The 22,895-nt window shown below is 41.6% G+C and overlaps 1 protein-coding gene and 1 long non-coding RNA gene across 3 annotated transcripts; one reads left to right on the top strand and one right to left on the bottom strand.

Annotated features, from left to right (window-relative positions):
- Window positions 1-777: 777 nt before the first annotated feature.
- Window positions 778-16,405, bottom strand: LOC136362648 (serine/arginine-rich splicing factor 5-like). Of its 2 annotated transcripts, XM_066321380.1 has the most exons (9): window positions 16,296-16,394; window positions 15,124-15,862; window positions 14,002-14,140; window positions 10,506-10,576; window positions 9,652-9,738; window positions 8,149-8,221; window positions 4,310-4,383; window positions 3,264-3,374; window positions 778-2,245 (listed from the first exon to the last, which is right to left on the bottom strand). In XM_066321380.1, exons 2-9 carry the CDS (start codon window positions 15,129-15,131, stop codon window positions 1,954-1,956), a joined length of 855 nt encoding a protein of 284 aa, XP_066177477.1. In that variant the 5' UTR covers window positions 15,132-15,862; window positions 16,296-16,394; the 3' UTR covers window positions 778-1,953. The 2 variants fall into 2 exon arrangements, with proteins under 2 accessions (XP_066177477.1, XP_066177478.1); XM_066321381.1 differs by lacking the exon at window positions 15,124-15,862 and having other exon boundaries at window positions 16,296-16,405.
- Window positions 16,406-17,726: 1,321 nt separating this feature from the next.
- LOC136363190 (uncharacterized) lies at window positions 17,727-18,826 on the top strand. Its single transcript, XR_010743922.1, has 2 exons — window positions 17,727-17,816; window positions 18,021-18,826. It is a non-coding gene; the product is annotated as an uncharacterized lncRNA (long non-coding RNA).
- The last annotated feature ends 4,069 nt before the right edge of the window (window positions 18,827-22,895 follow it).

The raw sequence follows: 22,895 nt of genomic DNA, 5'->3' as shown, positions 1-22,895 counted from the left end.
ATCCTTAGATGAAAAGCCGTGTGTTGAACTGACAAAAACATAAATAGTAAAGACGTGCCATAAACATCACAGAAAATATGCTCTTGTTTTTGGGGGGTGATGCAGCCAGCTGCTGAAATGCAACTAATGGCAGTGCTCGACTGGCAGGGGTGCCCTATCCTACAAGCAGTTGCATGCTGTAGGATAAGGCCTCCTTCCCCTAGGAGGAAAATGTCCTGTGGTAAGAGAACTGCTAGCATATTCAGATCACATGCCAAACATGCAAAGAATGAAAGAATAATTTGACTGGGAAGGGACACTAAAAATCATCTAGTTCCAAAGCCCTGCCATGGGCAGGGTCACCAGTAACTTGGCTTTATAAAGGGTGTCAGCCTTGAAGCCTTGTATGCACACAAGCTGTGATGGGCAATGTAAGAATCTCTAGTACAGTATTTTAAAAGTGAAAAATGGATTTACCTATAGGAAGATTCCAACACCTGTGGCCATTTGATTGTTGGTTCCCCTGTTGAACTGTCAGAGCAGAAGGTATCACACAAACCTGTTTGTAACGACTGCAGAAAGAATCCTTTTTCCATTTATTCAAACAGCCACTGCTGGCCATGACAGCAAAATCCTATCATGTCCTCCAGTTAGTCACCATCTGGAGACTTACACATAATAACTGGTTTCTAGTCTACATTTTCTTACTTCTGTACAGGTATACCTACAAATAAATTCTCTTGTGATCGTCGGATTGTGTGAAGTGAACAGCAACTACAATTAAACAAAACTGCAAAATAAGCCAGAAAAAGGTTTGATTTTATTAGGAATGGTACATTTAAATACATGTAAGACTTTGGGATTAATTTACATATTTTTCCAAAAATGCTTCCCTTCTTTGACAATACAGAAGTTAAAAAAAAAATCTAATTCCAAATTGTAAGAACAACAGTACTTGCAGTGGAAATTCTATTAATCAAAACAACTGTGCATTCCGGAGATTTTGACTACACTTTTCCTGGGATTTTTTTTGCTGCACTCTCATTACTAAAATAACCTTCCTTTCCATCAAGACTATTGCTAGTCATACACACGTTATTCAGTATCACACTTTTGGGTATGAAAGCTATGTCACTTTTATAAACATCAAAAAACATGGACATGCATATTGACATTTCTGTGCAGTTTTATGAAGTCACCTGTCAAATAAGGCCTATACATACAATACCACATACTAGTGAATTACTGTAAAATTATTATAATGGATTCCCAATAATCCTGACATCTGGATGGTATGTCCCATTTTAACAGAAAATTCCAGCTTTCATTACTGCTTAACATTGTATTAATTCACTATCCAAGTGAGCAATATTCAACTAACCAATGTGTATTCCTGAAAGACTTTTGCAAATTAAGCATATTGTCAAGGTCATGTAAAGCTGGAACTTAAAACAGCCTGTTAAGCCAAGCAACAGGGGAAAAAGGGGAACTCTAAACTAATTTCATCTGGTCCATTCATTCTTGCACAGAAAAGTAGCCACAGAACCTTAAAGGAATTAAATCTATACTTCCTGTTCTCGGACTTAATACCAAGGACAAAAGCTAACATAGTATTTTGGAAGTCAAAGGCCTTGGAGGTGGAGGGGAAAGTAGGGGCAAGAGAGGGAGAAAGCAGCGTATTGTCTCATCCCATTACCTCAGCATTATGTGTACATAATATATCTATGATAGAAATGTTTACTAATAGCAGGGAAAAAATAAAAAAGACTTCCCACTCCAGACTTCACTGAAAGAAGAAAGCTGACAGCCAGCCCCTCCTCACAGAGATGGCCTATTTGATGACAGGCACTTTGGCAATGTAAGAGGAGGTCACCCTTTCATCATGTTAACTCTTCCCCTCCCAGTTCTCATATATAACTTGTCTCAAGTCTTCAAGAAACTTGAATCAAATTAATTAACATCTCTCGGAGCAGGTTAACTACGGCTATGAGCAGAGCTCGACCTAGAACGAGATTTTCTTTTAGAAGAAGAGGGAGAGGGGGAAGAAGCTATCAAGCTGGAGCGGTGGCTTTTGTGGGAGTAACTCTTTTTAGGAGTACGACTGCGAGAACGAGAGCGGGAGCGAGAGCGAGATCGGGAGCGAGAGCGAGACCTGGACCTGGAGCGGGACCTCGACCGGGACCTGGAGCGGCTGTCCGATCTGGAAGATCCTGTAGACCTGGACCTGCTGCGAGATCTTGAGTAGCTCCTTGATCGAGATCTGCTTCTAGAGGAACAAAATGACAAGCTGTAGTCTGACCTCTTACTGAATTTAAAACAATCACATAAAATTCTCAACTACTCTCTATGCACAGCACATCCATCTGAACATGTGAAAGTGCTATTCACAGTGTTCAGTCATTTCACAGTGCTGCTGGATTTCTGCTATGCTCCATCATGACAGTATCTTCTTAGGTCAACGCTATCAGCAACTGCTGGCCTTGACACTCTCTGCTAGCGTGGCTAAATATGAACTGCCTAATAAAAGATGCCTCTCCCCAGCTCCTGCCAGGAGGAGAGAAAAACAGTTTTTAGGCACAGGAGTCTCTATCAAAGAAGAACTCTTTGTCTGCATACTCCCTGCCTTGAAATATCATTTGATTTACCAAGAAAAACACAGAAATGAAACTTTATACCTGTGGGTTTGATTCTCTCCAGAAATGCCATGCAAATTACTAAGAGTTTCTTTCTTTTAAGGGGCTAAGAAAGTCTCTAAAAGGTGTGGATCACCAGCACACTTTAGACCTTAAGAGTTTTAACACTGTCACTAGTAATGAATCCCTCTTTTCATGGAAAGAAATGGATTTATTTTTAAGAGAGACAATGAAAGAGGTGCAGCCAACATCAGGCTTTTTTAACGACTGAACAGCAGAACTGCTTCGGAATAATGCAAGCAAGCTAACTGATTTTCTTTTATTCTCCAACAAGCTGGCTTTCACAACTATTTGAGAAACATTTCACAGGACTGTGAAACAGCTGTCCTTTAAATGAAACATTTTTAATATCAAAATTTGTTCTTTCTTTATAATACCATACTTTGTCTTTTAAAAAAATCTTTGCTCTCATCCAAAAGTGTTCTATTTACTCTGTTTCAGCAAGTGAGTTCTTAATCTGTTTACATTGTTGAAAAGTGGTTCTGTGCAGTGATATTTAGCTTGGGGCCAAAACCTAGATAATCAAACTTTGGCATCAATACTGCCAAAATCCATGCCCTCAGCAGAATTTTATCATGTCAGGTGACATACCTATGCCTTCTGTGATCTTCAGTCAGTTTAATTCTGCGTCCATTCAGCTCAGTGCCATCCAGTTTTTCCAGTGCACTCTTCATGTCACTGTAAGATGCAAACTCCACAACCCTGAATATCATAATGAAATAAAGGAAAAGTTTCAGAGAAACAAAAAGAGTAAGGAAAGCAAGTCTGGCCCTTTTTGATCCATTGATTCACGGCTTTCTGTTTTATCTTCTGAAAGCCAGTTTTTAACATGGTTAATAGAAAAACACAACACCAACAGTCCTAGCCATCAATACCTCTCACACCTTCTTAAACAATACCAGAACTGCTATCTGCAAGGAGATAATTCAGGAAGCTACACAAACCTGCATCAGCTGAGGAAATACCTTTCAGTCGTCCACTAAGCTGCATTCCAAAGCTGTCCAGGAAACAAAGTAAGTTTGCAGACTCTTCTGCCATATTTAAGAATTTTAACAGTGAATACAAAAATCTAGTCTTTGTAGTTTCTTTTAAATTTGAATGCAAAGAAAGAGAAAAAGGTCTAAGTTGCATTGGTTTGCAGCCGCCCTAGAGCGGTTTTGCCGGCACAGACACTCTATCCACACTTCCTTCTCTCCTGCTTTGTTGTGCAGGACCTTTATAGTCTGCAGAACTGAGAACTGGGCAGGTAGGTGTTCCCCATGGAAGCTGGTTATGTTCACTTCCCATGACTTTGACTGCTGAACAAGTGTAAAGCAGCCACAGAGGTGTTTGAGCCTCAGGACTCTGATCATAAATGATTATATGAAAATAAGACAGCAGGACTTAACATTTGAAAGGAATTCTCCCTTCCTTTTTTGCTTTCACACATTGTTTTCATGATACAGAAGAGAGTCTGAGTTCAATACTGAACTACTTACTGACAGTTTGTTTTAGATTGTTTTGGTTCTTCAACTGGAGAAATTTCAGCATCTAAGCCACACCATAGATTTATATTTAATTTCTCCTGTATTACAAGAAAAATCATGCCCTTAATAGTTTCAGCTATCATATCACACAAAGACACAAAATGAACTTACCCTTCATTCCTGTTGTTTCTGTGTGCATCCACATAGGTGACCTCCCCTGCCTTTCTCATGACATCTTTCAAGTCCTACAGCAAAAGTTAACATTTTAATTTGAACAAAACAAAATCAGTCAGGTAGCAGAATGCTCCCCTAAAACTTTCTCTGCTAAAACTGCTTAGTGATTTTCAGTTTCTATATATAAAAATACACATATCATTTAGAAAAAACTTCCTGAAACAGCTTATGTAATAGCAGCTGCATACAGAATGGATGCATCATTTTACAGCTACAGTGAATAAAACACTGCTTTCAAGATAATCTTACATCCCAAAACCAGCTGTTATGAAAACATAATGCAAGACTTAAAATACCAACATGTCCCCTGAAATCAGAACTTACAGGAGATGAGAAGTGCAGTAGTATTAAATGCAGATTTTCATAACTAACGCCCCAGTTAAATGACATTCCAATCAATGTAGACAAATTCAACTTTTATGCTCACCTCCCCCAGCTTCAAGGCAAAATTAAAAGCAAAAAGGTGTAATTACAATGTAATTAAAAATTTTGCAAAGGAAATTCTTTTTAAGTTTCATTTGAGTATCTGTCACGCTACAGTGTCACATCAATAGACATCCTTGTCTTAAACTTAAGAGAGGCTAAACGTGGGCAAGTAAAATTGCTTGCTTAGCAATAGGAGAAAGCACAAACAAATAATGGAAGAGGTCACTAAAAAGCTAAACATTTGTCTAAGTTAAGGCTGCACTTTTACCCAACATATCTGGTATTTTATAATCCCAGACTACTTACCGCAGCACACCACAAGTGGCAGGTGATATAAGAAGGTACCTTAAGCAAAGAGTTGCTTGTCCAATACCTAGCTGGCCAAGAGGAACTCTCTTACATGAGAAAGGCAGTGATGGCTCATAGCAATATGCTTCACGGAGGTACCAGAGGCCCTGAAAGCACTGGACATAGTCTCCAGTCTCCAGAGGTGGCTAAAGAACCCGAGGATGATCTGTGCTAGCCAATCGAGATCAAACCCAGGCAAACCAAGATCTAGACTGCCAAAAAACAGGAGTGTCATAGGAACCAAAAGGAAAATTCAGAACAGGCTAAACCCTAGAATTTCAGCCACTAGAAAACCCCCATATCTTTGGTTCTTTTTCCTCCACACAAGAAAAATGAAGGTTAACCAAATAAAGGTTGTTAGAAGAGGTTCAAAATGTACTTGGTTAGAAATACACTTAAGAACAGAAGACTACAAGACAAAAAGCCAAGAAAAAACTTTAGAACATTTGCCACAGAATACAAAAAAGCTTAGTTCTATCTACTATTTTAATTCAATAGTTTCATGTTAAAAACTGGCATATGCAAAGTAGCAGATATTTTCCTTGTTTCACAGGTCCTAATACAAAGAAACACTAATAGCAAATGAAAATTGGTCCCTATTAGTACCATTAAAAACAATACTTCAAATTACCTCATTTTAGAGATGATGGACAAAATTTTGGCTCTGCTCAAGTCAATGAGAATTTAACCAGATCAAGACTGGTAAGTCAAAAGGAAGTTAGAAAATTTTAATCTACATAATTATTTCCTAAATCAGTAACTTTAGGCTCCCACGATCTTGCCACACTATATGCTGAATCCTAAGAAGCATTAACATGAAATATCATTTGTAATTGCAATGTCAACACAATTAAGATGCCAACATTATTGCTTAAAAGAAAGGAAGTGTGCATGTGCTATAAAAGCTCAACATTCTGTTATTAGGGGAATGTTTTAAAGTTACCTGGTATTACCTAACCGGTGGGACAATCAAATTCTATCTTAATTTTACTGGTTTGGGTCACCTTAAATAGCATAGGAAAATCCTGTTGTCCTTAGCAGCAAAGAGAAATAAGGTGTAGGACAACCATAAATAGGAAAAACACATAATAACAGTACATCTTGATGTAACACAGACCTAGTTTTCTCAACTGCTTTGAAGTTTGATACTGAAAAGCTGATGAGAGTGGTTGGAAAGCTCTGAGCATGAAGAAATACATGTTTGCTTAAAAAAAAGGAGCGTTCTAACAGTTTATCTACTACTTAGAGACGGGATTATCTATTAACAATATAGTCAACAATCTGAGGAAACTGATCCAAATATACATTCTTCTGGCTTTTTCTATGTTTAAATACCCCAATACAATAACTTTTAAGGGAGACAGATGTTCTCAAAGTATGGGATCTGGACACACCAAAGATTAAATTCTGTACGTAAGTTTAAAAGCAAGGTTCCATAATGAGTGTGCTTCCTAGCAGGGATTAGAAGGGAAGAATAATGGCACTACTGTTAATGGATTAGCTATTTTAATGTGTTGTAAGCAGCATAGTTAGAAGTTAGAACACTGTATCAGTACCAAAGCAGTACAACTTCAAAAGTAAATGCAGCTTGCATATGGTTGTTACATTCAAATGATGTCTATCTAGGCAGGTATTGAAAAGTCTCTTATGCTAATTTATAATATATTTAAGAGACATTAAAACATTTAATTAGAACACGAAAAGATTCACCTGCATGAAATCTGAATTGGGTGGGCTTCAGATTAAAATGTAAGTACACATAAAGCCATTATAAATATTCACAAGTAAAAGAAGGCTACAAAAATGTTAATTTTTTCCAAGTTATGCATTTAACACTGAACAGCATTATAGGATTTATTTTCCCTAATACTCCATTATAGCTTACTTCTCTGGTCCCTACTGTCGTTTCCAAGTGACAATCTCTCCATATATGTAGCTGTGTAGCGTACCCAGAAGATATTTAGATTAAATCCAGTTGATCATCACATCAACTCAGCTGGGGTTTTTTTGGTTATTAAATAATTAACACAACTGTACTGTCATGAACCCTTTGAACCTGTCATGCAGAAGATAAACAAACTGAGATCAACCGTTTATCTGCATAGATTGCACCCAACTCTTATGAAACACTTCAGCAAAGCTCCAGGCAAGCCAAGAAGCCTCCTCGTGGGGAAGTAGCTCCAAGACCGAGGCTTTGAACATTCAACACGTTCTACTGCATCTTTCAGGACATTGACTAAAGTCTTTTGATTCAAAGACTATAAAGGTTAATGAACAAGACTAAACTCCACTATTCACTCACCTTTCGTAAATAGTACCTGCTGCTGTGTCCTTAAAAAGTAAACTTTCTGTACACTGCATACTACACAGATCACCACTAAAAAGATTTGATGACATGGCTATTCTGTTAAAAGTCAGCTAAATACTACCAAAACATTAGTGAGAGGTGAAAAAACAACAACAAAAAAAATTGTCAAGAAAACTTCAAATGACGAGTACTCAAAGTTCGGGATTTAAAAAAATCTACAGTAAGCACACTTAACACAGTAGCTCTCTTAAAATTCCCTGTATTAATGATGCACTACCAGAATTATTGGGTCACAAAAATATTTTGCAAAACATAAGACTATAAATTTCCATCAAAACAAAGGCATGCACTTACAGTTGTAAAAATACAAAAGGAGGACAGTTTGAACCAATGCAATGTTTCAATATTTTAGAAACAATCTAGAGTCTTCTAAAGTTTTATCAGTTGGCAAACAGAAGTGAGAATTAGTTCCCAACTACAAAATCTTGTGAAAGAACTATTTGCATAGCTTTGAAACAAAAGAATTCTGTAAGTGCTTGAATGCTAATTTTTAGCAATCCCTGAAATCTTTTTTCTTATTTCTGGTCCCCATTAAATATTTATGATGGCTTTATTGAGAAACTAGGCTGAAAGCAATCTACTTACAGAGCAGTAAAATAAGGTGTAAAAAAGAGAAGATAAGATGCTAACTCACCTGCCAGCTGATACGGGAGGAAAGGTTTTCAACAATGATCCTGTGTTCAGTACGAACAGGAGGCCCATACCTGCTGGAAGAATTCAAAGGGAAAAAAAAAAGAAAAAAATTCTTTAGCCTAAGGAATTTAAAACTTAAAAAATCTGACATTTTCTACAGTTTGCTGAAAAGATTTAAGTGATTTTCTTATTGCTGGACTGCAGACTTGATTCTTCTTAGTCAAGAGTATATTTACGACTCCACTAGAAGAGTGTCCCTGTTTTTTTCAGAACACCCAGATCTTCCAAGCATTTAAACCAGAGGACCCAGAGTCACAAAATAGGCAGGATGAGTCTCAATTTTTCATTACTGCAAACCAAGTCTCTTCCTGTCTAGCACTGGTAGTCTGACATGAACATGACTACATTGCCCACGACCTTCAATCAAGCAAACTTGCTACTTTGAAAGTCCACTTTTAGCCTGGACCTCCAACCAAGGTTACTGCCACTAAAGTTAAAAAAACTAATTAGCATGCTTGCATATGCAAATTAGATGTTCCAGACATTGGCTGGTAACTGGCAGCAATTCTGACTTTGTAACAAATGTGAAAGTTTATGTCCCTGGTATCTTCACCTTTCTTCCAAACCCTACTCTGCATATGCCACAGCTGTCAATGTTTCTACAGAGTAAATTCTTCCACACTGTACACACACCTATTTCCTTCACACAGGTAGGTATAAAGTACAAGACATAATGTGTAGTTGTCTAGCAGAATATATGCAAATCTGCAGAACTTTCACTGCAGGCTGGCACAAGGTTCACCACTGGATCTAATCACTGAAAGGGAACAACTCCACAAATACTGTGTGTCCTCTGGTGGTATTCTAGAGATGAGCTGTGTCCTGCTTTTCACATTCCATCAACGGAGAGAGACTCTCCTGCTTGGTCAGCAAACTTAGTCAACTGGTATTTACTAACATGTGCAGAAGTGTTTATCTTGTGCCCTAGCACTGCTCCTTTTCTAGGCTGTGCTGAAATAAGCATTTTGATAACCATACAACTAGAAATGTGAAAACTTGGTTAGACAGTAAATACCTTGAATTACTGCTCTACAATAATTTACCTACCATGTAATCTCAGCTTGGTGACAAAAGCCACAATAGACAAGCTCTGCATTTTTCCTGACTTAGTGTTAAAATCAGCCAATCCAACTACATCAATACTCCTTAACATCATTTACATAACAGTAGGAAGCAAGACCAGTGTAGTGCCTACAGTGTGGCAAAGGCACATTTCGTAACAGGTTTGTGAACCTGTTTGTGAACCAAGACAGTTAAATTGCTTTAAAATCCTCCTCTCTCCTCAGCCTGAGAAGGCAAATACTAGTAATGAACCTGCAAGGTTTGAGAACATAAAACTCCTTTTGTGAAGCTATACAAAGAAACAGAGCTGGATCCCTAAATCACAAAAGAAAATTCCAGTTCTTTCCTTACTGGAAAAGGACAGAGAGGCCAAACGACCTACCTAGATCCACTCTGCGACTGGTAATAACTGAATCGTTGCGAGAATCTTCCCCTTCCTCTTCGGGCTCGAGCATGTTCAATTGTGACCCTTATGACAGGAACAAAACAAGCACATAAAAAATTAAAACAACAAACTTTAAACGTTTGACATTGACTTAAATCTTTCGCAACTGGAAGCAAATGTGCACAAACAAGAATTACCTTGCCCTTGGAAGAAATTATTTATAACACAACCACTGGCATTTCTTAAAGAGCCAGACAAGCGTTTTTTCTCATTTGCCTCCCTCGGATTTTTATGAAAATTGTCACAAGTAATTCAGACTGAAACACTTGAATTTGCTTAACCAGAGCCCAGGAGTAATCACAAAGAGATAAGAGTACTAAACTAACTAACAACAACCTAATGACCTAAAATACAGCTTCCATATTCACAGTAAAAATTACAGCAACATACAATGACTATAGTCCACATTGCAGCAAACTGGAGGGCAACAATTCAAATGATAACAGGCTATAATTTTCCAGCTTATTTTCTGGTCAGTCAACACATAAATACTACGTGAGTTCAATTTCACTCTTACTAATATTCCTAATGACAAGATCCTGAGTTACTTTTGAAAGAGAACTAAGTGCAAGTAGAGAAAACAGTCAGCCCTGCCCCAAACCACTCCTCCTCCAGTCCCAAACTAATCTTGTCTTAAACAAGACTAGATCCCAACAAATGCCTTTATAGTTATGGAAGATATATCCCACCACAGAACCACAGCAAACAGTGCCAGAGGACAAGATAAGGCACTGCATTTTGATGCAAAGCACTTTTTCTATTCTAAAGGGAAATGATGGTATCACACTTACCTTTCATCACACAGCTCTTTACCATTTAGTTCATAAATTGCATCATCAGCATCCCTGTGGTCTTCAAATTCCTAAAAAGAAAATAGGAATAAAAAGGTATTTTCCCTCATGCTAAATGAAAATACTAATAGAAATACTTTCTTTATAAATTTTACATTTCTACAGCAAATATCACCAAGAACTCTGAATAAGGAAGCTAATTCCTAGTAGATTTATGACTGAAAAGTCAAGACATTTCTAATCACGGTAATTTCTTCTCCCTTCACCCCACAAACTCCTTCTGCTTTCCCAATTATTTCAGTATAAGTATTTGCAGGACCTATATTAAATAAATTAACTGAATTATCTCTTTTGCTACAGAAATATCTAAAATACTTTTGGGGAAAGGGTGGGGGGGAAATTATTTCAAGGCTTATGATTTAAAACACAGCTCCATATACAGGCAAATGGACAATAACAGCATGAGCTGATCAAATGCAGGAGAGTTGAGCACTTCCGAAACTCTCTTAAGATTAAATTCTTACTGAACCAGCCAAGAAAGAGCAAACCAGAAAAAAAAGCCTCAGTTCTTTTTCTGAGTGAATTCGCTTCACTAGCTGGACAAGCAGGTGCCCATGTAAGAAGAGAATGAAACATAAGCCCTTCTGCAGCACTGGCCACCTGTGGGTCCAGATCAGCTATAACAAGCATAATTCCATTTACTGTTGCAATGGAATCTGTCACTTGGCTTTTGGCAGAAATGCTGCTTTAGTCAGCCCAAGGAGCCTCTGCCCACTATCCAGCCCACTGGCTCTTGGCAAAGCTGCTTGTACAGCTCTGCAGGAAACTAGGTCAAGAAACCTACTCAGATGAAAAGCAGCACACTTTGTGCAGGAGGTGGAGTGAAAAAGTGTTATTTTTCAACCAGATCAGCTTCCCAGGTAGGTTCATTATGTGTGGCTGGAACTGCAGCAACACCACGAGAGGAAGGGGACAAAGGAAAGAAATAAAGCAGAGGAAACAAGCAGCTGGGTAGGGACTGCTGGCAGCAACAGTGCAGATGGAGAGAAAAAATTGTGGAACTGCAGCTTACAAGGAATTAACAAGAGAGAAGAAGCTTCTCAAGTTGAAGAAAGTGTTTGCATAATTATAAACTGCTTTTCAGAAGCAATACTGGCCTAAGCAATCTTCCCCCTTCTGCACTGAAATTTGTTTCACTACCAAGTGAAACATCACACATCCTTGCATGATGATGCAAAGATTATCTTAAAACACTTAATTTAGGTCCAGCATTTAAAACTATCAATAGCTGGCAACTACAAGTCCCATTAGGTCAGCTATTTCTAAAAGACGGAACACCTTTAAGTCTATCTAGTTTTATGGTCTCAAGCTGGAAAACACTATGCCCTGAAATCTACAAAATTTAAATATAATCCGTTTCAAAGATTAAGCAATGATTTTAATCAAGCACAACACACCGTGCTTTTAACACTACAACAATAACAATTCACTTGGCTGTGTAATGTTTCACAAATCCAGGTCTTAAATAACAGAATATAAACATGAACTGACAGCACATGGCCAGTGAAGTACCATGAAGGATAATGCCATCCCATGTGTTTATAAATGACATGGATGACAGGATCAAGTACAGCCTCACCAATTTTGTGTTTGACACCAAAGTGGGAGAAGAAATACATATATCAGAATGAAAAAACATCCCACATAAAGACCTTGACAGGCTGAAAGATTAAGCGAACAAGAATCACAAGTCTTAACAAAAGATAAAACATGAAGTGCTGCCTGTGGCATAAGACAACCTTAAGCAGCAGAATGTGCTGGGGCCAGAGTGGCTGGAGTGTAGCTCTGCTGAAAAGGACATGGAAATCCTTGTGGAGAGTCAGCTAAGCATGAGTCAGCAGCGCGGCCTTGCTGCAATGAGAGCAAAGCGCATCCTGGGCTGCACTGGTAGGAGCACCACCAGCAGACCAAGGGGTGCTATTATTCCACCTGACCTGGCATTCTTAGGCCACACCTGGAACACTGTGTCCAGTTTTGGTCCCTCCAGCTCATAAAGGACATTCAAAAATTGGCCTGAGACTAGCAGAGGGCCACCAAAACTCATCAGAAGACTGGATAACAAAGAAACGTTGAGAGAGCTTTGCCTGTTCAGCAGGAAGGCAACTCGAAGGGAATCCAGATCTTCCAAAACCTAAAACACAGTTACACAAACAATGGAAGTGATTTCTGATATGGGTGCACAATGATAGGATGGCAAATATGGGAGGGAACATTGTTCAGCTGAAAAAAAAAAAAAATCCTGAAAACAATTAAAATTTTTAGATAAATTTGTAAGACGATTATTCGAGCTTATTAGTGATCTCTGAATATAAAATTGTTCCACCTAGGAACTAGAGAAGAGGAAGGATTGACTGACTTGCTTACAAGAGCTGAACAAAAGTTGCTCCTGAATGAGTCAACAGCCCTGCCCAGGAAGAGAAGAGGAACACTCAAGGAAAGGGGGATTGAGAAATAGCAGCAATTGGAAAACGCACTCTAAATAAACTCAGGCTCGTGTCTACATCAGCCATTTACCCCCAGACCTTTAAGAATCAAGTATTTACCAACTGTTACTCAAAAAGAAGCAGCTCATAATGCAGGGGAACCTGGAACCACCACGTGCAGGAGTTAAGGAGCAATATTCACGTGAAACTAAAGTAGGCAAATCCTGCCCTTTTGTTCTTTTCCAATAACTTCACTGAAGGGACTGATCTTGGCAGAAAGAGTGGCAAGTAAGCCTTTCTAGTCTGAACTAAGTGCTGCACAATAGCTCATTCTCAATTCTCATAAGGTAATAGTTAAAACACAAGCTGATCCTGAGGCAATCTGTGAACCTCTAAAGCTGCAAAATTTGGACGTTTAAGAGCAGATACACAGGTAACTGAGATACAATGAAATGTCTATTTCATTTTAATAGTCTGACAGACATATATGCCTATAAACATGTACTGATGATGAATTTGTTGAACTTAAGCTGCACCAGACTCCAGAGCTGTGCTGCTTGAATCCAGCAGCCAGCACCTATTATACCTGCTGTCTCCGCCAACTACTCTGCTTTTATGTCAGGACATTAAGAAATATGACCAAACAGACTACAAAGGGTGAGAGAGGAGCTCAAGTGGTTCTGTATAAACTTTACATCCCAGTCAAGACGCAAAATTTTGTACTGTCATAACAGGATATTTATACTGTCTTCAGAAATGGGGGATCATTTTTAAATCCATGGAAGACCATGATCAAACAATGTATTTAATGTAGCTGGAATATTACCAAGATTTTAAGCAAAACCTGTCCAAAACTGTAATCCAAAATTCTGAAAAGCATTCTGAAATGTCTATTAATATTTTCCATTTCCCACTGCGACTACTATTATCTTAAACATCTTCCTTCCCTTGACACCATACTAGCAAGGTTAGAACCTGCAAGCAAGAGCAAGGAAAACAAGGCTGTTACTCACCACAAACCCAAATCCATTTTTGAGGTGGATTTCTCGTATGCGACCGTATCCTTTGAAGAACTTCTCGACATCCCGTTCACGAGCACGTGAGCTCAAGTGCCCAACAAAGACACGGCAGCCACTCATTTTAAGGTTGATGCTAAAATAGAAAGCAGCACCATTTATCAGATTAACAAACTTAAAATAGGGCGATTAAGATCACTTTTACATCCTAGAAATCTTGGCTAAGTAGGATTTGATTTTACTGTCCTCCAGGTACACATGCTCAAATTGTATTTATCACTTTTCTGGCTGATTCTCCACAGCCAGAAAAAATAATAAAATCCTGTCTTGCTGACTTCTAGCTGAACCTATAAAGAACTTCCAGTTTTTGTACTTTTTAATCATGAAACTTAAAATCCCAAATCTGTAACTTCAAAGATTTTACTGGGTTAGCAGCTGCTGAAAAAAAAAAACAAAAAACAAACAAAAAGAACAAAATTAATATGCTGATCGTTAGAATAAAAACATAGAACATTTTCAGAACTTTTGCTTTTTTTCACCTAGAAAAATCTCTTCGATAAAATTTTATTAGTGCACAAAAGATAAATGGTAGTCATCTAATTATTTCGATTTCCAGTGACCATAAATATAACTTATTTAAACAGTCTATATGGTTTTGAAGAAGAATTTTGCATTATGAGATTTTAACAATGGCAAAAATAAAAAGACTATTTGAAGCACTGAAAATTTTAAAGCTATCCACTGATCCACGATATATAATTTGAGACATTCTATGTCAAACTCCATCTTTCACCTTAAGGTGTCACTTTTTCAGTTTATGTGGTTTAAAAATTTTTAAGATCTTGTAACTGGAAAATATTAATTATTTGGCTCACTCAATGAGCTCGCTGTCATAGAAAAACCAAAAGAATTCGAGCCCTAAGGAATGGAAATGTGATGTGAACTTGCACTACAATACTGGGCTCTAAAGCAGGCAGAGTAAACAGACAACACGCCATGCTAGCTGGGAAAATAATTCCAGTCAGTTTGGACGAAGCATCTTGAATTAATGTGATTTACCTCCTCTGTTTACTTACACCCATTAGGTTTTTACTGAATACTTTCTTTACTCAGACTTACCATGCCATCACAGAAGTGCCAGAGTTTTGGAAGTCTGGGTACCGGGCGTTTCATGGGGCACAGCACTGACTTAGATTGGCCTCAGCCATCCCCGAACCTCGGATGAGCCTACGCTGCCCTTTGTGCTCACACGTGCATTTTGGTGCCCACACGGAAATGCGGTTCGGGGCGGCTGGTTCGGCTCCCTCGCGGAGTGCCCGGTCCTCCCAAACACGGCTTCCCCGGCGCACCCTTACCACGCAAACACCGGCCAGGCCAGCAGTGGGCATTAAGGGAAAGGCAGGCCCTCGCAGAGGAAGGACAGCCTTACGTAACTGTATGCTTTAAAACACGGTAATAAGAACAGCCACTTTGGCAACAGCGCTCATTTTGAGAACAACAGAGATTGGAAAGATTAAAAGGACTGCGTAACTGCTGTTCGATATTTTTAGTTATAGGAAAATAGAGTGGGGGGAAGAATCACAGAAGGAATTGTGGGTGATGCAGTGGGTGGAACTGACCACCACTGGAACTGTCAAATATACTGCGAAGGACGGACGAACAACCCATCCGCGCCGTATTCACTCATAATCAGTGAGCACAATGGCTGAGAGATCTGTATTGACACCTGCGAGGCGCGGAGCTTCACACGTCGCTCCTAACACAATGAAACCGACTTCGCTCCCTGACGACTCAGTGGATGCAGAAAAAGCCCTCGGGAAGCACGGACTCGCAGCAAGCGGCCATCTGCTCCTCCCTCCTTTCGAGAAGCCAAGAGGATCCGGGACTGCGCCAGGCCTGCGGCCTGCCCAAGGCAGCCGGGCCCTCTTCACGGGCCCGCCGCCATCACGGCGCCGGCCCACGCAGCGGCGCCGGCCCCTTCGGCTCTTCGAAGCTTTGCGCTCGCCTCCAATCCGCGACGGCTTCTCCTGGCCATCCTGCCGGGATCAGCCCCCCCTCTCCCCCCTCAGGGCAGCGATGGATCGCGGCCCCCCCTCCTCCTCCCCCGGCCGCGGCCCCGCCGAGCGCCCGGGCCTGCGGCGCCGCGCGGCGCCAGCGCGGCCTCCGCCCGCGGCTCCTCGGCCTCGGCCCGTTCCCGCCCCGCCGCAGGGAACAGCCACCAGAACCCCGCCGGTGGCTCCCCGCGCCCGCCCCGGCACCCCCCCTCCCGCCGTGGAGGGGCAGCCACGCACCGTTGCGGAGCGGCGAGTCCTGCGGGCCGTGAGGGAACCGCTCTGCGGCCGCGGCGACAATGGCTGCCAGCTGCTCCACCGACCGACCGCCGCGCGACCGCCGCGCCTGCGCACAGCCGCCCGCGCCGCCCCACCCGCAGCGCGCCGCGCGGCACGACGGGAGATGTAGGCGCGGGGGGCAATGGCGGGGAGCTTCCAGGGCGTTCCGCTCCGGCCCTCCGCCGCGGGCAGGGACACCTCCCGCTAGATCGGGATGCTCAGAGCCCCGTCCAGCCTGGCCTTGCACACTGTCAGGGATGGGGTATCCACAGCTTCCCTGGACAGACTGTTCGTGCTGAACTGCCTGTGACTCTTTGACTAAGACATGGCAAAACAGATGGGTAACAATTCCGCTTAACGAGCGGAGGAGAGAAGCCATACACCCAGAGAAATCATCTGAAGTGTTTCCCTGGGCAGCTCAGGTCTGCCAAAAGAAGTGTGCTGCGGCAGCCCCTCACCATCTTCTCTTCGGCACACAGAATTACGCCGCTTTGGATAACGCTGCGGTATTGTTAATCGCTGACACCAGGGGGAAACCTTGGCCGGGGAAAAGCGTCTGGTGAGGCTCCAGGCCTGTATGGCAGAGGCAGTCCTTCCGTGGATAAACAGCGCAGTACTTTCCTGCTTTATTTGTGTCAGATATACTGACATTACGGACTCCTTACAGCGTAATTAATGCCCGTTTACAGTATGATGACCAAGATAAAAATTACCTGTTTTGTCAATCTAGCATAACTTAGGAAGTCTTCACTGTCGAAATGCTTAAAATATAACTACAGTTTGGTTTGCCTGTTCTCCCCTTTTGTCTGCCAGCATCACGGCTGGATTTCCTGTTTTAACTTGGAGTAAATATCTAAGTTGCATTTATGATACTGTATGTTAAATTCAGGCATCCTTCAAATGTATTGCCTTCTCTAGGAGGGAGATAACCTATGCATTAAACATCCATGTAATAACCGGAATCTTTTAGGTTGGAAGTGATCCTTTGGAATCATCTGATTTAATCCCCCAAGGTTGCCCAGGACCTTATCCAGGCAGCTTTTTAGTATCTCTCCAGATGGAGGCTCCACAACCTCTCTGGACAACCTGCACAACCATGAGAAGAAAAAAAGTGGGTTTTTGTGTTCAGATGAAGTGCCATGGGTTTCAGTTGTCAGTGGATGCTACTGAGAAGAGTCTGGCACCCTCCTCTTCAGGAATTGATACACATTCTGCCTTCTCCAGGCTGAACAATCCCAGCTCTCTTGCCCTCTTCTTGTATGAGAGGTGTTCCAGTCTCACAGTCATCTTTGTGGTGATGTGCTGGATTTGCTTCAGTAAGTCCATGTCTCTTTTGTGGATATAACACTCCAGATGTGGCCTCACCAGTGCTGCGTAGAGGGGCAGGATCACATCTCTTGACCCTCCAATGACGCCCTGGCTAATGCAGCCCAGGATGCTGATGACTTTTGCCACAAGGCAGCTGATGTAAACTCTTACTCGGTAAGAAAATGGAGAAATGTGACAACAGAACACAGCTAGATGTGGTTAAAAAAGAAAATGTGGGTAGCTGTAGGTGGTACAAGTATGTCTTACAACTCTGAATACAATCTTTAGTTGTGAGGCTGCTTTACTTCTTTATTTGATAAAATAGTCCAGGACACTCAGGATGGCAATGCTGTGACATTTTGTGCAAATTCTGTGTAGGTGGCAGAGCTGGACTATTACAGGAGCAGCAGTAGAATCTCTGTGTGACTGTGCTTGAACTGCTGTGTTAAGAAGCTCAGAAGCAGAAAAAAGCTCTTTAGGTGGCAGTCTTTGAATGGTATGGATGTAATAGGGATTGGAGTTACTGGCAATAATGAAGATAAGTCATGCTAGAAACCCAATTAAAGTTTTTTTGGTTTTATCCTGCTTCTCTTCAGCCTCTGGGATTGTGTCAGCAGGGAAGAATGTGGCAGGGAAGAATGTGCATCTGGAACACAGCTCCAGCTGCTCCGGTATTGCCTGAGCCAGGCTGGAGTCCTGCTTTCCCTTTCTTGGTTGTGGACACCCTGCATGGGTGGTAAAAGGCATGAAGTATATCAGTAGGAGAATCTGCAGCATTGCCTCTTGTGTGTGGGTAGTGTTTCTGGTAGCTATCATGTGCAAAATCAACTTTAGTAATAACACTGTGTTTTAATTCCCTCATTATTTTGCTTGCACAAAAGGATTGGTCTCTCAGAAGCACATCTGAAAGCCCACTGGGAACTATTACTGTCCTGACTGCACATCTACAAATGTAAACACTTATCTGGAATCAGAATACTTAAAACCCACAATCTTGTTTTTTGTTGGTGAAGAAGAAATTTTATTTTCTCTGTCCCAGAAAGCAGGATGCTGTGGCTCAGCCTCAGTTTAAATATGTCCTATTCATTAAGGAGAGAAAGTCTTCATTAAAGTGATGGTGATGATGTTGATGATGTTTGAATGTGCTTAATAATAAAGATATAAAATGCTTTCTTAACTCTGCAGATGAAAGTAATCCTTATTTTTAGGCAAATCTGTACAATGAAAGCCACAGGTTCATACAAAAAGCCACAACACAATTAAGAATCTAGGGGATGGTCTGGGGAAATGTTTTAACTAGTTGTAGGATGACTGCAGCACTCAGACTGGAAGGTGACAGAGCTGGGCCAGTTCACTGCTCCACCATGAACCTTCCTGAGCAGCACAGGCAAGTCACCTCTGTCTGGAGACAGTAACCACTCATTTGCCTTCCCTGCAGCACCTAACAGGCGCTAGCCATCCAGAAAGAATCCAAGCCAAGGTGTAAAGCTCTGTCTTGTACAGGACGTTTGGGGACCAAAAATGCTAGCATATGAGTGAGGTGCTGCTAGGAAGCACTGCTGAGAGGTGTGGATCTGACTATCCTGCCCCTGCTCAACATAAATGCACCTGCCTGTAGCTGGGGAGCCAGAGCCTTCTTCCACCTGGGATCCAAAGGATGGTCTTGTCTCCAAGAAGAGTGCCAACTTCTGTTTGTAACAAGGACTAACTAGTGCTTGTTTTTCACTTTGGCTGCTTACAAAAGACATGTTAAGACCAACAGCTACATTTTGTAAAATGGCTTATCATTTAAAATACTCATTACTCTGGAAGCTCAGGTCTGCTGTATTCTTCAGAGTGAAGATTCAGTCTCCCACCCACCAGTGTCCCTACCACAGTGTAAGCCTGTGGTGGTGGAGGAGGGAGGCTGCTCTCAAATTCTGCCTACAGGAGCAGACAGCTGAGACAGAGCAAGTGTAAGGAGAGGCCTACTGGTTGGGGTGCTGAGAGAGGCATGCTAGGGCCTGTTTTCCATTCTAAGGGTCTTTATCTGGTGGCTGTTTAATAGAAAATACCTAAAGAATACCTGTCAGGGACAGAAATGCAGCATTCTTTCTGCAAACCCATTGCTTAAACCATGAGGCTACAGCCTCATGTTTTCTCTCCTATTGCTTGAGTGCTTAATTATTTCAGAGAGAGAGCAAGTGAGGGCTGAGGAGATGCTCCCTGGCCCAGCCTATTAAGTTTCTTGCTGGTTAGGGTGTAGGGCAGAAACAGAGGCATGCAGGGAAGGTTCAGGTGCACCAGTGAGCAAGATCTCCAGACTTGAGCACCAGATGAACAGATACTGGATTGCAATTCTAAATAAAGGCTTCATATTTCTACCTTCTAGTGACATCTAGCCCTTTTTCCCCCCGTGCCTTCTTTATTTGCACTGTGGGAGTAACACTAGATATTTCCTGCAGCAGCAGTGAGAGATCGTGTTTTTGCAGACACTCTGAGGGTCGAGGTCGTTGAGGCATGATGATAACTAGAGGTCCTCTGTATTTTGCTTGAATGCTGGCTAGGCCACCAGGATGTGAACTACTGACTAATAGAAAGTGGGTGTAAAGAGACTTGCTGGGAAGAGATAAGACAGTGATGGGAGGTAGGGCAGTTTCTGCCAACATATTTTCATGGATGTACGTCCCAGAAGTCAAAGCAGAGAATAAAGCTGAGACCCTGTTTCCTGGCTGTTGCATGTTATTCAAAGGTGGGAAGAATCTATTTTAGTATCTTATTGGTGAGATCTAGTCTATAGTAGCTCTGAGCCCTCAGAACATAGAAAAGATTATTTTTCTCCTTTCATTTTCAGTGGGTTTAAATCTATCTGAAATAGCCTTAGAGTATCCCTCCCTGTACAAGATGCAATCATCCAAGTTCATCCTTCACAATGGCTGACTTCTCTACTGACTGCAGCACTTGGCACATTTTCTCAGTGTCTGCTGGGAAATACTCTGATTACCTGTTTGCATCAGGATATGCCCTAGACTTTGTTAATCTATGCTTACTATGCTAAGACTTTCCCAGCAGCTTAGTGCTAATGCAGTGGATTTTAAGGGTTTGCACAGTAGCAATTCTTTCAGTAGCCAGAGCCACCTCAAGGGTTTAATTAATCCAACAGGATTAAGTTTTTTCGTACTTGGCTACCACAGGGGTGGAAAAAGTCTGTCTTACCTCAGTATCTGTAGTGCAAGTACTGTTGTACAAATAATCTTCTTGTTATGGTATGAAAATTACATTTCCATTCTGTTTTCTTAACAAAGACATTTTAGTTCAAGCTGTTCCTTTTCACAGCCATTACAGCCCCCCACCCTCTCCTTCATTTCCCTGATAAAGCCAGTCAGCCTGACTCGTCTGGATGGAATCTCCATGAATATTCGAATACTTCTTTGAAACCAAGTTCATTCAAGGTTGCAGACTAGTTTCCTTTCATTGTCTTCTGAGACTCCTGGCTCTGCTCCTGCACTGTGCTCCAAACCAGATGCTGGCAGCACCGAAGACATGCAACGGACACAAGATACATTTGAGAGGCTTTGGGAAATGTGGCTGACATTCTGGCAGGCAAGACAAGCCCCATGTTGTTTGAACACGGAAGCGTTTTCTGCCCCTGTACTATCACGGTCAGGCTTAATTAGGCAGGACACAGAGATCTCAGCAGCCAAACATATCAACAGTCATGGAAAGGACCTTCTTGGTTAATTTCTTCAAAAAGTAGTATTTCAATTTCACACATGAAATAATGAGTATGGGAGACTGACAGAAATAGTTTACCCTTAAATGGAGGAAGTGAGCTTGAAGTAGGTTGTCCATTTTTTCTGCCCCTGGCAGACAAAAGGGCAGTTGCTGAGCTGCAAACAGCTGCTTCCAGAAATGAATTTCGTTAAGGCTGATGCCAGGCCTTGGCTAAAGAATGGCATGGCATCAGCCTTAAAACCATGCAAAACCATGAGCCTAATACCACAAGCTGTTTTCACATTTCAGCATACTAACTGCCACAGACTGTTAGGCCACACAATTGCAAGATAAATCTTGTGATGCAAATGAGGAAGGTGAATGTCTTGCAGCAGGTCTCATAAGCTCTAGCCAGTTTGTTGGGTGCTGTGCCACCCGAGAAGAAACATGCCAGTATACTCTAGGCACACCTATTGCCAGTATTTTTAACCCCATTCAAGTACTCAGAAGCATAGGCCAGACCTTTCTGTTGCTGTTGATATCTCAAGTTTCACCAAGGCAGTGCTGGGGTGCCAACTTTCACAAGGCTGGAGTCCACACATTGCCACCAATCTATGGTGTCAGCAGGGATGAGCCACCTGCTTTCTGTCATAAAACTAGGAATACTTAGACCTAGCTGGTGTTTCGTGTGAAACCTGGTCACACATTGCAACACTGCCACCTCAGACAAAGATTTTTATGAAGACTTCTGGAATCTCCAAGCATGGACCTGCAGAGTGCTGTCACCAGGATCGTGCAACATGATTTGGCTTCATTCTCAGAGTGGTAGCTGACCTGGGCCCAAAGTGATGGCCCAAGGGGCAGCTATGCTCTTTTCTACCCTTTTTCAAAATAACATGGATCTTTTCTCCAGACAGTGGTCATTTAATAGCCCAACAGACATTCCCATTCTCCCCCCTACCCCCATTTTATTGTTTAAATAAGTATTTATTAGTCAAATATTTTTACTCATTGCATCTTCTGGGAGTGGGTACAACCTACAGAGACCAATTATTTTTAAATCAAAATTTTCAGAGTATGTCTCGGGTTGCAATAAGTAACCAAAAATGTGTATTCTACCTGCCATCTGTTGAAACCAGTTGGGGAGATGTTTTCTTTCTCTCTTGTATAACCCATTCCTCGTAACTCCAGGGGGGAGGGGGCGGGTGCCTTCTCCTAATGGGCCAGCTGAAAACACAGGTGGAACAATGCTCCTTATCTCTTCCATGACCCATCCTTCCTTCAGGGAGACATCTGCTGTTAATGGGCCATTAAGGCTCACCACTGATAAAATTACACCATCCCCTTGTGAGATGCTCCACCCAAGCATTCCTACCCAGATAAACCAGCAATTGGGAACCCAGGAGAGCCTGTTTTCCACTGGATTTCCCAGAGGAAGACTGGCCCCACCTTGCCACCACTGGACCCTTCTACAGGATCATTTCTATTCCAACAGAATCACATCTGTTACTCCAGGAGGATTTATTTAGACTGCTTCCAACACCCTGACCAACAGTGTGT

This window comes from Sylvia atricapilla, chromosome 6, assembly GCF_009819655.1.
Source record: "Sylvia atricapilla isolate bSylAtr1 chromosome 6, bSylAtr1.pri, whole genome shotgun sequence".
NCBI lineage: Eukaryota > Metazoa > Chordata > Aves > Passeriformes > Sylviidae > Sylvia > Sylvia atricapilla.
The sequence above is the reverse complement of the archived record's forward strand: the minus strand, read 5'-3'. Positions and strand labels throughout refer to the sequence as shown.